Raw genomic sequence first — 14974 nt, 5'->3', positions numbered from 1 at the left:
GTCATGGTACCGTTGTTTAGTCTACCAGGTGGAAAAAAACAAAAGGAGGCACAGGAATATTTTTATTATTGAATTTTAGATCTAAATTATATGCACCCACTCAATCGTCTGAGACGTGACTAAGATTAAATAGTAAATACCCATTGAAACCCGATAGGTCGTGTTGTGTATGTTTATGTCACCCCGTGTCTCAATCCGCGCGAATTCTGAAGTCACGTGGTGTTACAAAGGCAGTACTTAAGCCATTGGCGCGCTCCTTGCACATACGTTTCGTTGTACGAGTGTTACTGAGTTTTCTGTGACGGTTGTGGCGCAGACTGTGAGTAGTTTGGATTTTGGTTTTCTTTATGTCTTAAACTATTACATTTTGGTAATGATTAATAATTGCAGTGGTAATGTTAGTTATTTTACAAGCGAAGTTGAATGTGTTTCGTCGTTGTTGTTGTTCAGCTTTTTGGCTCCACGTAGTTTGATTCCGTGTTTTAGGGCACAGCTAAATTAAAAGGCCTAAATTAGTCATACTCGTTACCTAGTTTATGGTTGTTTCTTAAAAAAATAAGAGGGGACCGCCCGAAGTCTGTATTTTCTGTCTAAATCAGATTTTTAACGCATGTTTATGTCATTGAATTGCCTTTTATTTTGGTCTATGAACTCGTTTAGTTGGGTTTATGTGGAGTAAGCTAAGTTAATAACATTCAACATGACCCTACAAATAAATACGGATTAAAATCCGTTTTTAATGTCGTGAAAACGTAACATACGTCGTGAGTGACGTAATTTGAACGCGGTCCTGATTCTGGTGTCTTTAAACATTATTGCATACTATTGAACTTTTTTTTTTTTTTAGGTGAAAGCATGAGTTCTATCAGAAGAATCAAGCATGCAGAGAATGCCTCTGAAAACATCAAGGTATGTGACCCGTCTTCTGAATAAACCATGAATAAGTTTAAAAATTGCATCACTTTAAACCACTTAATAGTTGAGTTTAATGACCTTATGAGATCCTTGAGGAGATTGGATTAGTGGGAGTCTTTTAAAAGAATCCCCATACTCTGCTTTATATTGATTTATAATTGCTAACTACTGGGGGGGTATAGAGGCTTTTAAAACTAGTTTTCCCATCGTGGACAATCTGACTCAAGACCTTGATCTGCCTCTGAATTAATCATTGCCGGTCTTTCTAAGCCTTTTTGTGCGCTTCCTGTTGAAATTCAGTAACCGTGGTTCTCTGCCACTGTATTGTCAGTGAAAATATTAACCAATTCCAAACTTGCGGTTGGTCATAAAGAGACTTCTGTGGCCAGTTCCCACGGTAATTACAGGTTAAAGAGTGTTGCAGTACGATAATAATGTGAAGGGCCCAATCGCTGCCCGTGGGAATCGGAGGTGTTCACCTCATGCAGCTCACGTGTGACCTGCCTCTTTCCCACGCTTGCTAGTCGACATGCTAGGAGACCTTACTTGTTGCCATCTCATATTGACGGATTAGGGAGTGTAAGTAAATGGAGAAGAGTGACTGTTGAGGCAGGTGAATGGAGCATGTTACTGTGTGCTTGGATGGAGCAGATTAAGTTTTGTTTTGTCACAACCTTTACCTTCTAAACTCTGACATGACACCTAAAGGCTTGTACACACGGAGACTATAATCGCACGTGCTTATCGACAGCATTTTTTGACGTTCATACCCAAGCGATCTTCACTGGCGACGATGCAAGTTCACTCCCTGACATAGATGGCGCTTAAATCTGCAGTCCTTAACTTTGGCCTCTTTGTCGCCATCTCTGTTTGAAATACAAAATGTCAGTTGTATGCGGAGTTATATTCTTTACATGGGTTGTGCTTTGGCACTGCTGCTCTGCGCGGATGAATTCGAGCTGTGCTAAATGACTAGGGATGTAACGATTCACCGTGAGCCGGTTGAAAATCGGTTATAATGAGTGACGATTCAATTCGGTTGAGGCTTGAACTGAATCGCAATACATTTTTTGAACAGCAGGGGCCGCTATTTTCACTGCAAACCTAAACGTGGATGCTGATATTTCTTAAATGCAAAAAATCCAAGAAAAGCACAGACAGTATTAGTTCGTTTATATTAAAGAGACTTTTTCTATTATTAATTTGTTATAAAATCGCAGTTTACTTTTGTTATTTGAAATAAAACATTTATTTTATTATGCAAAGAAATGTGAAGCATTTAAGAAATGATGCAAGGGAAGTTGTTCATTTCTAATTTGTTTCAAACTCATTTTTTAAAAATAAATCGTGAGTAAATCGCATCGTGAGATCAGAATCGTGCATCGTGAGCTGAGTGAATCGTTACATCCCTATAAATGACTGACTGCATCAGCGCATATCTGTACATCGTTACAGCAACATGTGACCGTGTCTATACCAGATACAACGCAAAACGTTTAAAAACATCACTAATATAGAATCAATAGTAGCGTTTGTCACGCCTGATGTAGACAAACTAATGACTAATAAATTAACATGGAAAATACCACCTACTGTACGTTCTACAAGTAATGTATCTGAAATATGACGTATGAACGCATACCATGTCTGTCGCTTTTCTGACTACATGAAACTAAGACTTTAAAAAAATCACTAGTGACGTCTTACCTGCTAATGCAATCCTTTCAGATGTCAGTGCCAACTCTCAAAACCCCTTTCGATGTTAGCTTGAAGCTGTCACTTTGGCTCTGGAGCGCGAGGTTACTTTATTAACAACAGAGGATTCCCCAGATGTAATCAGCATCAAAACTTAAATTAAAATGTTTACATGACATTCCCCAGATGATTGCTTTTAAACGCAGCCATCTAGATGATTATTTAAATTCTAAGTGACTGTTAAAAGAATGAACAACACTGTCACCGCTGCAGCACCATCCACATGTGATAAACTAGCCGGTTCCTCTCATTTGTGTTTGCGAATGTGATGTAATTACCCAAAGAGGTACTCTCCAGATTCAAATTTCCTGCATGTGGTGACCCGACAGCACAAATTATAATTCATAAGTTTACCGTTGTGAATCCGGGTAAAATAAGACAATCGTTTTGAACACTGATCTGTCTATGTATTTACTCGATTGATTTCTGATTATTTTTATGCCCAAATATTGTGGATTGCTGCTTTAATGAAAAAACGAAAACCTGTTACACAAGGTGGCGCTGTGCTACTTTATGCTTTTGACATTTGCTTGTCACACAAAAGAATTTCTTGCTTGCTTCCTTTGTTGTTGGTATTAGTGGGCCTCATTTATAAATGTTGCTAGGAAGCTGTCCTAAATTTGATTATGATCATTTCTCAAACTGCATACGTGTGATTCATAAAATGAATGTATGCACAGGAAACGCATATACGCCTCTCTCAGATGTGAAATCTATAAATCGCAAATTGTCAGGAAATTGCGCGCAGCTTAACGGTTTCAGATCTCCGTCTTTAAACAATGTCTAATTAATGTGATTTGATATATGAAAGAGAGCCTGTCAACGTCCAAATCTTTTACAAGCGGCAAGAATGACTTGTATTTCCAAAACCTGCAGCACTCTGAGAAGCAAAAGTGCGGACGTCTGCTTGGACCCTGACAAAACGCTAGGCACTTCCACATCAAAGACCGTTTTTATAAATATGAACGTTGCTGTGTAGTTTTGCGTATGACATACTATCATACCACTGCCCCAAATCTGCAGTGCATACTTTGCATAGAATTTCTATATGATTGTCTGTATATATTTTATATAATTATTTCTTCTGTTTCTCAGAGGTTCCTTGTTGCACCAAGTTCTGGAAGTGATTCAGGGAGGAGGACGCTTCAGGTCCTTCAACCTTCTTCTGTAAATATTGAGGTACACTGCAGTGGTCCATAATGACTTCTCATTAGGTAGAGGTTTTCATTCATACTAATGTTAAAACTCTTTTTGCCCGCTTTAGAATGGCAAAGCTGTTCCTAAAAGAAAGATGTGGAGCGCTGCGCAAGTGAGAGGCTCCAAGAGGGTCAAAGCGGAAGTTGCAATAAAAACCACAAGTCCAGAAAACAAAAACCAGCCTCAGGATGTTAGTCAAGAGGCCTATGAGCTCATGATCAAAGGTAAGCACATAAATTGGGTAATAGATGCAAGTTATTGGGTGTTATTTGACGATATGGTGGTTAGGAGGTTTTTGTAATGACAGTAAAGAGAAATTGCTTCTGTTCCTCTTCAGAAACTCCCGGGTCTTCGTATTGGAAGGAAGTAGCAGAAGAAAGGCGCAAAGCCCTGTTCAAAGTTCTCCAGGAGAATGAGAAGGTTAGTTAATCACCAAAAGTTGCTTTGCTAATGTTTAACTGCCCTGCTCCTTATTGCTTTAGCCTTGATTCTCTACCGTCTGAAGGACTTTAATGTGTGTGGTTGAATTGGATGTTAACTGTCCATTTGTTTTCCATAAACTTCTCAGTTGCACAAAGACATCGAAGCTAAAGACGAACAGATCGCTCAGCTGAAGAGCGAGAATGAAGAATTGCAGGAGCTGGCACAGCATGTACAACACATGGCTGACATGATTGAAGTAAATGCTTTTCTCTGTGGGGCGTTGATTTGTGACCTGACCCTTACAATTCATTGTTTGTCATGGCCTTGCAGTTAAGTCACTTTTCTGTTCCTTCAGAGACTAACCGGTAAGAGTCCAGACAATCTAGAGGAGCTGCGAGAGATCGCCTTCGATGCAGAGGATGAGGATGAAGATGATGAAGACTGTCTTGAGGATCAAGATGAAGACTCTACTGAAGAGGATGAAGATCACAGAGGAGATGATTCTAGTGAGGATACTGTAGAAACGTGCTTCACGCAAACAGACGATTGTGATGTGCATCAAAAGGATGAGTCTGCCACAGAAGACAGCTTAAGTGAGGTCTCATGAAAATATTTAGCTGAAAAACTGTGTTTGGACCACTGGTTTGGTCTTGAGTGATTCTTTTTGCTGTTAGCTGCTTTTCAGAACAGACATGCACATTTTGTTTAAACTTCATTTTATTTGCTGTTAATGGGCTTTTATTTTCAATATCGTTTTTGTTCATTTTCGCCACAAGTGTATATATGTAAAATTGTGCATACAACAGAAATAAACGTTACGTTTTTGTACATGCTTTTAACTGTAACTAGTCAGGTTTTCTGGTGTGCATGCTGAAGAGTGTGAACCTGCAGTCATTGTTCTTAGATGTCATCCAAACCAAGAGTTTGTGCCTTACTTGATTTGTGGTGTGGAAGTAGCAGAGCCCACATTTGAAGACGATTTAGTTTTCACGACTAGATGCTGCTCTAGATGTCATTTATTACTCAGCGCCCAATCGCAGTGCAGGATGGGTGGGACAAGGTCATTACACGACCAAATGTGCAATGGCTAAATGATGCAGAAGTTAATTTCACGAAATGTAAAACATTTGTTTGATAATGTATACTTGGGTAGATATTCTGTATTACAGCAACCAAAGTTATCCACAGCCTATTATGCTGAAGTTCTACTTTTCTAGTAATCTCAATGGAAGCTATTGACATTAACTGGTTGGGAAGCACAAAAATGGACTGTTTCAGTGTTTTAACACTGCACACTGAACAAAATTTAACCAATAGAACATTTGTAACCGACTTAAAAAGGTAAATGGGTATTTATGTCAGAATAAATCTGTAAATGCTACTGGACCAAAGTTTACATATCTAGATATAAAGTTTTCACTATGTAGCAAGGTCACAAGATGTATTCACTTTGTTTTCCATCGGCAGCTCGGTGTTCTGACTTCAGTTTCAGTGAGCCCAAACATGTGGGAGTCTGTCATAAAAACGGAGAATTTGGTCTCGCTTTAAGATTGGTTCTATATCATTTGGTTAATTTCTTGTGGAAAAGTGCACAAATCTTTACAAAAACAAGTTCACTGTTCAGCTAGTCACTATATCTGAATCACAATGAAAAGTTGAAGGTGTCTAAATTAAGCTCATCTGCAATGCGATGAAAAAAACCACAACGTCATATCTGGTAATTATGCAAAAATAAAATTTTATTGCCACTTTTAACAGACCGAAGAAATACAGTAAAAAAATACACAAACATTAGGGAACATTAGCAAAGTCATTATGACAAGTGAAGTATTGAAACTGCATTCATTCACTACAAGCGCTGTCCTTAAGCCTTCAACCCGCTCACAAAACCATAACAATACTTTTCCTATCAAGACGTTAATTTACAATTTACTGAGGTTTACAAGGGCAGAAAAAGTTAGATTTCACTGAGCTTCTTTCTAACGTGAATAAACATCTTAACTGAACCTTTTTATTAAATCTCTGTGCAAAGAAAGAAAAAGACTTGCGGGACCACCAATGTTCAGGGTCCAAATACTGTAACAGTGGTTTTTAAACGGACACACAAAGGGGTAACATTGTCAGTGACTTATTAAAAGAAAACTTGAATATCTGTTATAGATAACTCTGATAAATATAAACAACAAAACAGCCTTAAATATATTGACTTTGTATCATTATGGCTTCAGGACAGTGTGCAGTTGATGCCACGTAACATGTTTAACATGTCAGGTAACAACTCGCCGAAATATTTCAGTTGTGCTTTCGAGGCGTACAGTAACTTTGATGTACATTCCTGTAAATGTGCTCTTGATAAACGGATTCAAGCCCAAATTGCAACTATTGTTAATAGAAAAATGGTTGTTGTGAAAATGGGCGTCTGCAAAATCATGTGTTAATCACTGTCATACAAACAGAAGTTCACATTTGAGAGCTTTTGAAACACTGGGGTGTGTAAGCAGCGGAGCATGACAAGCAAAGAGCGTTTTCTTATTTAAGAAGCATACGGAGAAAACAAATACTGTATAACGTTCACATGTAGACTTAAACGATTCTGAGCAATAAAACATCTTTCTATATGTAAAAAAGCATTACTTGCACTCTGCGTTAATCTTTTATGAAGACTAGCCCCTCAATAATAGCCAATTGTAAATGCACAAAGAACAAATCATAAACTTGCTTAGTCTTTAATACAATCTGTTCTCAGTATTATAAAGAGAACATTGAAAATATCAGCACTGTTTAAAATATTTGTTTAAATTGAAGACAACTTAAAAAAATAAATAAAATAAATGATATTACTCAACACAGTCACATGACTCAGTAGTACAGTAACAATAGGCACAGAAGCGAGTTGGATTGCAGAGCACTATACTTCGATCCTCATCCAAAATTCACAGTAATGCATCATCTCCTCTCTCACTGTAGCATAGAAAGTGCATTTTCAGATACTTCGTAAGGGCTCGGTCTTCTTGACAGCCCTAACGTACACATTATTAGTAGTGTATTAAATACAATTGATACAATACTTGCTAGATGTGCATTCACCTGCTCCACAGTTATACGAAGAAACTACATGACCAGTGAAAAGCAAGCACACAAATCAGTGGTCCTGTGTTCTCACTGGTCGTTCACCAGTCCAGAAGTACTTGAAATCCTTTCCAAGAGGTTCAGAAGCATCACTTCGTCTAGGCAAAAATGTGAATGTGTGGAGAGCTTCGAAATGGTCCCTTATAATCCCTGAAACGAACGGCATGTACGGAGGAAACAAAACTATTCAATTTAAGATTTGCTCCTGCATAATATACAAATGATCTGTAAAGAACTCAAGAATTAAACATACTTATTGTTCAAACAGCAACAATATCTTCTGTAACGGCTGTAAAACAAACAATCCGCGTGAAAATATCTGGTGGAATCAGAGGTGTTTGACATCAAGGGCCAGAATTAAAGCCCTTTTTCACTTTTACGACTGTGAGCGATGTAATGTTCGTTATAAAGGATGCAGGGGTAATAACCGTTTTTCTAAAATGTTGTGGTAACAGCGTTTCCGCGGCGAGTACCCAGACGCACCATCTCCCTCGGTACTGTGTCCAACTGCTCGTATGCCAGTCGCCCCTCTTCACCTGAGAACAAAAACACACAAGACAAGTAAGACTCAATAACCTATAACGGGCAATTCCATGCAAATATCAACCTTAAAGGGGTCATATGGCGCGAATACGTGTTTTTCTGTGTCTTTGGTGTGGTATAAGTTGCCCATGCATGTATTAGACACGTAAAATTGCAAACATTAAAGTGTGGGAACAAAAGATGCATTCTATCTAAAAGCGAATGCTCACCCAGACCTGCCTGAAACGCCTCGTGTAACCACACCCCCACAAATCTATGTCAGTTGGTGGTATGATTTGACTAAGACCGCCCAAATGTATACTCAAGTAAGGTGGGCGTACCTATCAGTACAATTGCTCTGGAACCTGATGTTCCCAATATGGTAAGAGGAGTTACATTTGCGTCACACGCTTGCAATATTCGACCAATCACTACGCACTGGTGAACTGGCCAATCATAGCACACCTCGCTTTTCAGAGCGATGAGCTTTGTAAAAAATCAGCGCGTTTCAGAGAGGCGGGGCAAAGAGGAGATACAAACATGCACGTATCTGGAAAATACAGCGTTTTTTAAACTTTAAATCGTGTATACACATTACATTACACGTAAAACAAACGATAATATTAGTTTTAGCCCTGTCATATGACTCCTTTAAGACGAATAAAATCAGGTTTTTACCAAAGGTTTTCACCATACTGAGTCTCTCTTAAAGTTTTAAAGCACTTTTTGTGTTTTAAAGCATAGTTTTCCATAGCCAGGTAAGTGAATTTGAACTGTCACATGCATAACCGTCTATATTTCTTATAAATGGGTATGTGAAAAGAACTATTTTATGTTCTATAGAGAGCCATCCTTTCTCCATTTGTTGGGTTTTATTGCTATTAGTTTGTACATTTTTATTCACAGAAATCCTACAAAGCATGTTGTCTCTCAATAACGTGCACCTTTTTTGTCACATACGTAACGCATTGATTTTTTTCATAGAAAACCTGTGCACAGACTGATACTACCATTAGTCAAATTTAGTAAAATATAAACAGATGTTTCAATAGATTGGTAATAAATACATTCTCTGAGAATTTATATTTTAAGTTTGACTGAAAATATCACATCCATAACACTGGAATTCGACTAATAATTAGATCAGTGCATATGAATTGTATTCACACTGAATGGATTACCAAAAGTGAGGAGGGTTTCTATGGCGACCTGATGAAGTTCTTCATCAGTCGAGTCACACAGTGACACCACGGCGTCGATGCTCTCCACAGCCTATAATTAACCAAGAGATGAGGAGAGAGAGGTCAGTCCAATCATAAATACATCGCCTCCATTAAAAGCAACTGAAATCAACGTCTCAAACTGACCTGTAAGCAGCTCAGAGCAGCACATGCATCTTTTGGTTTGTGTGACCCTGTTTCGGACAATCCTTGTGTGTAACAATCCACAGCCTGTACGACACGCAAGAAACCAGTTAACCAATGAAATAACCCCAATTACGGGCTTCACAGTCTGGTGTCCTCAATACTGACCATTGACCTGAAGGGTTTGTGTGAGGCAGCGGTGGAGAGGAAGGCACCAGCGGCCTTGCTCAGTTCGGGGTCATCGGAGGTCAGCAGCCCAGCAACGGCCCACAGCGCTTGAGCGCGGGGCTGGAGAGAGGTGACGGACACTTCCTGTAGTTGCGTAAGGGCGCGTTCTGTATCCCCACCGCTCAGAGCCTCTGCGAATGCAACTGATTTGGACACAAAGAGAAATTCAACATGTTGCTATTTCAATTCAACAATCTATCAGTTCCAAACGGTCTCTTACTCTCTTTGGCTAAATCCAGGAGATGTTGCTCCATGTCTGTGATATTGTGTTCAACGGCATAGCTGTGAAACTGAAATACGGTGATGACGTCGTGAGCAAGAGATGAAGGTGAAGGACACGAGGACGAGGCTAGCTCGCTCCTGTCCGCCATCTCACTCACCACAGTCCTTATCACTGGACACAAGAAAACACACAGAGATGAATGCAGATGGAGCTACCACAGTCTTGTTCAGCTAATACATATTGTGTCATTATGGTTTAACAGAAGTAACGACCTCAAAAGGTAAGGTTATGAGCTCTGTTTACCTGAGTCCACAGAATGAGGCAGAATGTCTCGCAGCGGTGAGGCAAAGCTCAGATGCATGTGCTTTAACACTCGGTCCAGTGTAGTATGAAACATACCTCCACTGCACTCTGACCACAGAGACATCAGCGCCGGCCACTCCCCCAAATCAGGCAACACTGTTTAAGACATTTAAAGTTGAGATCTTGATGTCTTAATTTGTGCAAAAACGCTGAAATCTATAATATTGTCACTGTCCTTCTGAAACCCGAATGTCCAACTTTGCTGTTGTCCAGTAAATAGAAAATACTGTGCTTTTTAAATGATTAAACACTGTGTTGTCATAGTTGACAAGCACTTTTTAATACTTTTTATTGGTTAGATATCTGCAAAATCCAGTGACAACCATAAAGGGGGACTAATAATAATGTTTTAGTATTTAAGATAATAAGTCTTGTTTTCCTAAAAATTTGAAAATTAAAATAAAAGCAAGTTTTTAGTTTAAATCGAGCAAAAATATCTGCCAAAAAATTCAAGTTTTCTTTCTTACCACATTGACAGATATTAACAAGTAATTTTGCTCATAAAAATGAATCTTGAAAAAAAAAAAAATTGCAGTGTATAGCAATATGCACACAGCAAAAAAAATACATGTCTTAGCATTTTAGTCTTTTATCCAGTTAAAATATCTTCTAAAAAAAAAAGCTAAATGATAAGCTACAAGATCATTTTGGTAAATTTGTCTTCTGTCAGTTTAGGCTTAAAAATCTACCAACAGGGTGTAAAACTAAACTTAATAAAGTTTAGCAAATAAAGTGGTAAATAATTTGGAAAAGTTACGCTTTTATTACCCCATTGGGCGATTTTTTTGCTTGTTTTAAGAAAAACTCAATTTTGATGTCTTGATACAACATCTTAGGTCTTAAGAAAATGGGTCTAGATATTTGTACTTGCACAAGAGAAAAATCCTTTGTAAACACGAATACTGATAGGACTTTGAATACACTTCAAGTCGCTGTGGATAAAAGTATCTGACGACTGCATTCATGTAAATGTCTCTGGCACAGAAACTAAATATCTAAAACAGCACTTGCTGTTCTTACCATCAGATCCCACGGTGAAGCTGCCCGGTCCGTCAAAGTTCTTCTCACTGAGCTCTTCCAGCAGCAGTGTTTGGGTTGATAGTTTGTGCAGGTATGTCTTCTGCTTCCCCTGGCTTCCGCCTGAGGTCAAAAGCTACATCCACAGATCGATCTTAGTATTTTAGAATCAACAAAACGCACCATCATCTTTTAACAATCTGTTGACTACTGCCAAATGATGTTTGTGGTTATAGAAAACCAAATCCTGCAAATCCAAGTAAGATTCCCTGCTTTATACATCAGCAACACAGAAATGACAGTTAATAACAGAAGAAGCATACATGCACCACACAACTACTCTTTCTCACAAAGCACACAAGAGACTAACTCTTACATGTAATTCAGTCTGATGGAACGAAGATCTAATGCTACCTTTCACCACTGAAAATATATATTTACAATCAACCACCCAACATCATGGATGAACATTGCAGAGGTGAAAACAAACCAATCACCTGAATGAGATGATTGCAGTATTGTAGATGAACAACAATGGCAACATCCAGGTTTTCGTTCCCTGTGGTGAGGGGCAGGGGGCTGCCGGCAACACTGTTCCCCACCCCGGTGTCTTCCGTCAAGGCTTCACTCAGGTGGCCTCTCGCTTCCGGATGTTGACCTGATCTGTTGGACGCGCAATATATAATGTCACCACCATATTGTAAGTAAGGTATAGTATTGACAGCCGGTTGTTATCGCAGAAATAAGCCCCGACAGTGTGACCAGCTTGTATCACACTGAAGGGACTTATTTCGCATTATTACACAGCTCGTTGGAATCCTTGATTCTGATTGGCCAGGTCCACTTCGCGTCGGGTCCTGATCACACTGTCGGGGCTTATTTCTGCGATAGCAACCGGCTGCCTGTACATTATCCCTTACATGTCGCGACTGTCCAATCAGAATCAAGCATTCCAACAAGCCGCGTAAACAAACGATTTCAACATCAATGTGACATCAACGCGACAATAACAGAACTCACCCGATTCTTTCAGACTCCATGTCAAAGAAGACCGAGCGTGAGAGAGTTCCAGCATCATCTCCCGTGTCGTCGTCGTCAAAGTCAGATGTGTTGAGGAAGTCGAAGCTCTCCAGAGCACTCTCCACCGTCAAACTGAGACTTGAAGAACGGCTCCTGTGAGCCGGCACCCGACACTGAGGAGAAACAACAAACAAAACATTTTGAGAAACGTCTCGGTGGTTTTGTGTCCAGACAATGAAATATTTATGTCAATGGGGGTCGACGTTGCTTGGTTACCAACATTCAGAAGAAAGAAGTCACGCAGGTTTGGAATGACACAAGAAACCTCATCTTATCTGCTCACCTTGAGCAGGTCTTCGAGTCTCATGACTTCCTGCTCCAAGTCCTGTAGCTCGACACAGCGTTGACCCAGGCTCTCCAGTCGCAGGAGCAAGGACTGGATAGCCTCCTCCAGACTGCTCTCCAGGAAAGTCCTGCTACCCTCTCCAGCCCAGCTCGTCACACTGGCTTCAGGCAGTACATCAGACGAAGTCAACCTCCTCACCAGCTGCCTGGTCAGACTACCTTCCTCCCCATCAAGCTCTACCGGCTTCAGCTCCAATGCTTCATCAGACACATTCGACTCGAGGAACACCACGTCCTCTGGTCCCACCACAGACAGCTGACTCTCAGAGCACAGAGAGACCGCCCCCGAGCCTGTGACGGATGCCTGGCCCTCAACCTGATCCCACTCCAGGTCTGCTTCACTGGCCACACTGGCACACACGCTGCCGTTCTCATCCCCATCCTCACCTCCGTCTTCTTCAGCTGGATGGTTTTCTGAGGGGGGGGCAGGCTGAGAGGGCGGCTCAGTCTCAGGGGGAGTAACCATGATCTCAGGATTTGACTGGGTGGGGGCGGGGCTTGGGGTGGGCGTGTCTGAAAAGGTGAAGGACAGACGTTTGCACTCCGCCACACCGCAGCCTCCATTCTCGAAGTCGTCATCCGGTAAAGTTGACTGTGAGGGAAAGAGGAAGAAAGAAATAACAGGAAGATCAACGTGGCTCCTCGTGTCATTTATTAAAGGGATAGTTCACCCAAAAAAAATGAAAATTCTGTCATCATGTACTTACCCTCACGTCGTTTCAAACCTGTATGACTTCTTTTGTGTTTTGCAGTAGAAAGTCATACAGTCATTTGCAGTAGGTAAGTACATGATGACAGAATTTTTATTTTGGGTGAACTATCCCTTCAACTTTGGAAAACCCTGTGGTCTGACCGAGACCTAGGAGATTCACTTTAAAGGGATATTTCAGAGGTAAAACTAAATTTCCCCTCAAGGCATCCTGAATATGAATATGACTTTCTTCTTGAAGAATAATGCAGTCGGAGTTACAAAAAAAAAGCGGTAGAATGGGAGTGAATGGGGGGCCATTTTCTGAAGCGAATCGATGCGTTTGTTTCAGAGAAATATCCATATTGACAGCGCTATTAACATACTTCCATTATCCCTCGGCTGCACGTGAACCTGAGGCTTGTTTTTCTGGCAAATGACGGTGACGAAAGCTCCCGCACATAGGAGACAGCATCCTATTGGAACAAAACGAAAAATGCAGCGTTCATCACCAGAACTGACGCACCGCCTGCGTCATTTGCCAGAAAAACAAGCCTCTGGTTCACGCGCAGCCGAGGGATAACGGAAGCTAGACATTAACGTTAATAGCACTGTCAATATGGATATTTCTCTTAAACAAACGCATCGATTCGCTTCAGAAGACCTTTGTTAAGACCAAGGAGCTGAGTCGAGCAGTTCTTTGATCGATAGATGCACTTTTTGGAGCTTCAAAAAACTGCCCCCCATTCACTCCCATTCTACCGATTGGAAGAAAAACGATACGTGGTATTATTTAACATTTATAATTGATATAATTAATAATGACCATGCCATTTTCCTGTCAGCCCTTATAATAAGCCAGTAGATTTGGACAGATTAAATATTATAAGTCAGTTTGTAGGGGTGTAACAATATCATGACACAACACATTTCTTTTGTAATGTAATATATCATGTATTATCGAGCTATCGTGTTTTTTTACCCTATGACCCTCTGTTGCCCTCCGTTTAAACCTATTAGTTGAGCTGCCCAAATGTGACCTGCGTCAACGTGTGTAATTTTTGTGTATTCATATTTGTGTGTATTAATAATAATCCAATTTTGTGTACGTTTTCGTGTTTTTTTTGTCATTTTTTCCTTTCTTAATGATATGTTAAAAATCAGTTTGAAATTAATTTGAATTAAATATTGTGATATTTTTACTTTGCGGACCGAATATTGTGTTTTGTATCGAATTGTGTGTTACACCCCTATCGGTTTGTTTAAACTGTTTATTTAAAGTGTTGTTCACATCCTCACTTAAACATGTTCAGAGTTTTAAAATATTTTAGTAAATATTCAAATTTGCATAAATAAATGCAATAATAAATATTTAATAAATATATGACATTAAATACAGTTTTTATATTGTTCCGTATGAAAACAATCTTAAATCTAAAATATAAATGAAGAGTTTGTTTGTAAAAACAAAAAAAGCACCATATAAGCACCATTTTTTTTTGTGTTAGTTGTATTTGTTTGAGTTATTATTACTTATCAATCAAACTGCAGTTGGGTTGTTTTGGTTATTACTTGGAATGCACAATAAAAAAACATGATTTAGATTTTTTTAAACTGAGTTATCTGTTTTTGCAAATTAACTTTTCAAAAAAAGGCTATTTAACAAATAGGTTTGAACCTCCCAAGCTGAACAGATGCAATACATGTACAGTATATTCATATAGA

The 14974-nt window shown here is 39.5% G+C and overlaps 2 protein-coding genes across 4 annotated transcripts in view; one reads left to right on the top strand and one right to left on the bottom strand.

The window, feature by feature from the left end:
* Positions 1-236: 236 nt before the first annotated feature.
* gmnn (geminin DNA replication inhibitor) lies at positions 237-5117 on the top strand. Its single transcript, XM_057354963.1, has 7 exons — positions 237-319; positions 848-909; positions 3766-3849; positions 3935-4091; positions 4205-4287; positions 4436-4546; positions 4646-5117. The coding sequence occupies exons 2-7, from the start codon at positions 856-858 to the stop codon at positions 4895-4897; spliced, it is 741 nt and encodes a 246-aa protein (XP_057210946.1). The 5' UTR covers positions 237-319; positions 848-855; the 3' UTR covers positions 4898-5117.
* Positions 5118-6010: 893 nt separating this feature from the next.
* The window catches only part of ripor2 (RHO family interacting cell polarization regulator 2), a 48418-nt gene continuing 39454 nt past the window's right edge, over positions 6011-14974 (bottom strand). For all 3 annotated transcript variants that reach the window (XM_057354966.1, XM_057354968.1, XM_057354967.1), the window contains 10 exons: positions 12500-13153; positions 12157-12329; positions 11634-11799; positions 11140-11272; positions 10060-10215; positions 9754-9927; positions 9474-9676; positions 9309-9392; positions 9123-9213; positions 6011-7955 (listed from right to left, as the gene is read on the bottom strand). In XM_057354966.1, the coding sequence (XP_057210949.1) occupies positions 7855-7955; positions 9123-9213; positions 9309-9392; positions 9474-9676; positions 9754-9927; positions 10060-10215; positions 11140-11272; positions 11634-11799; positions 12157-12329; positions 12500-13153 (1935 nt within the window). In that variant the 3' untranslated portion in view covers positions 6011-7854. The remainder of the gene's footprint in view (positions 7956-9122; positions 9214-9308; positions 9393-9473; positions 9677-9753; positions 9928-10059; positions 10216-11139; positions 11273-11633; positions 11800-12156; positions 12330-12499; positions 13154-14974) is intronic.

The sequence above is a fragment of the Triplophysa rosa genome, linkage group LG16, assembly GCF_024868665.1.
Source record: "Triplophysa rosa linkage group LG16, Trosa_1v2, whole genome shotgun sequence".
In the NCBI taxonomy this organism is placed as follows: Eukaryota; Metazoa; Chordata; class Actinopteri; order Cypriniformes; family Nemacheilidae; genus Triplophysa; species Triplophysa rosa.
This window is presented reverse-complemented; position numbering and strand designations above follow the sequence as displayed.

Bases quoted from the DNA above. Each gene is read 5' to 3' on its own strand.
- gmnn (XM_057354963.1), top strand. From the start codon at position 856: ATGAGTTCTATCAGAAGAATCAAGCATGCAGAGAATGCCTCTGAAAAC. The intron at 4,092-4,204 runs GTAAGCACATAA...GTTCCTCTTCAG, and splicing joins CTATGAGCTCATGATCAAAG to AAACTCCCGGGTCTTCGTAT. The intron at 4,547-4,645 runs GTAAATGCTTTT...CTGTTCCTTCAG, and splicing joins ACATGGCTGACATGATTGAA to AGACTAACCGGTAAGAGTCC.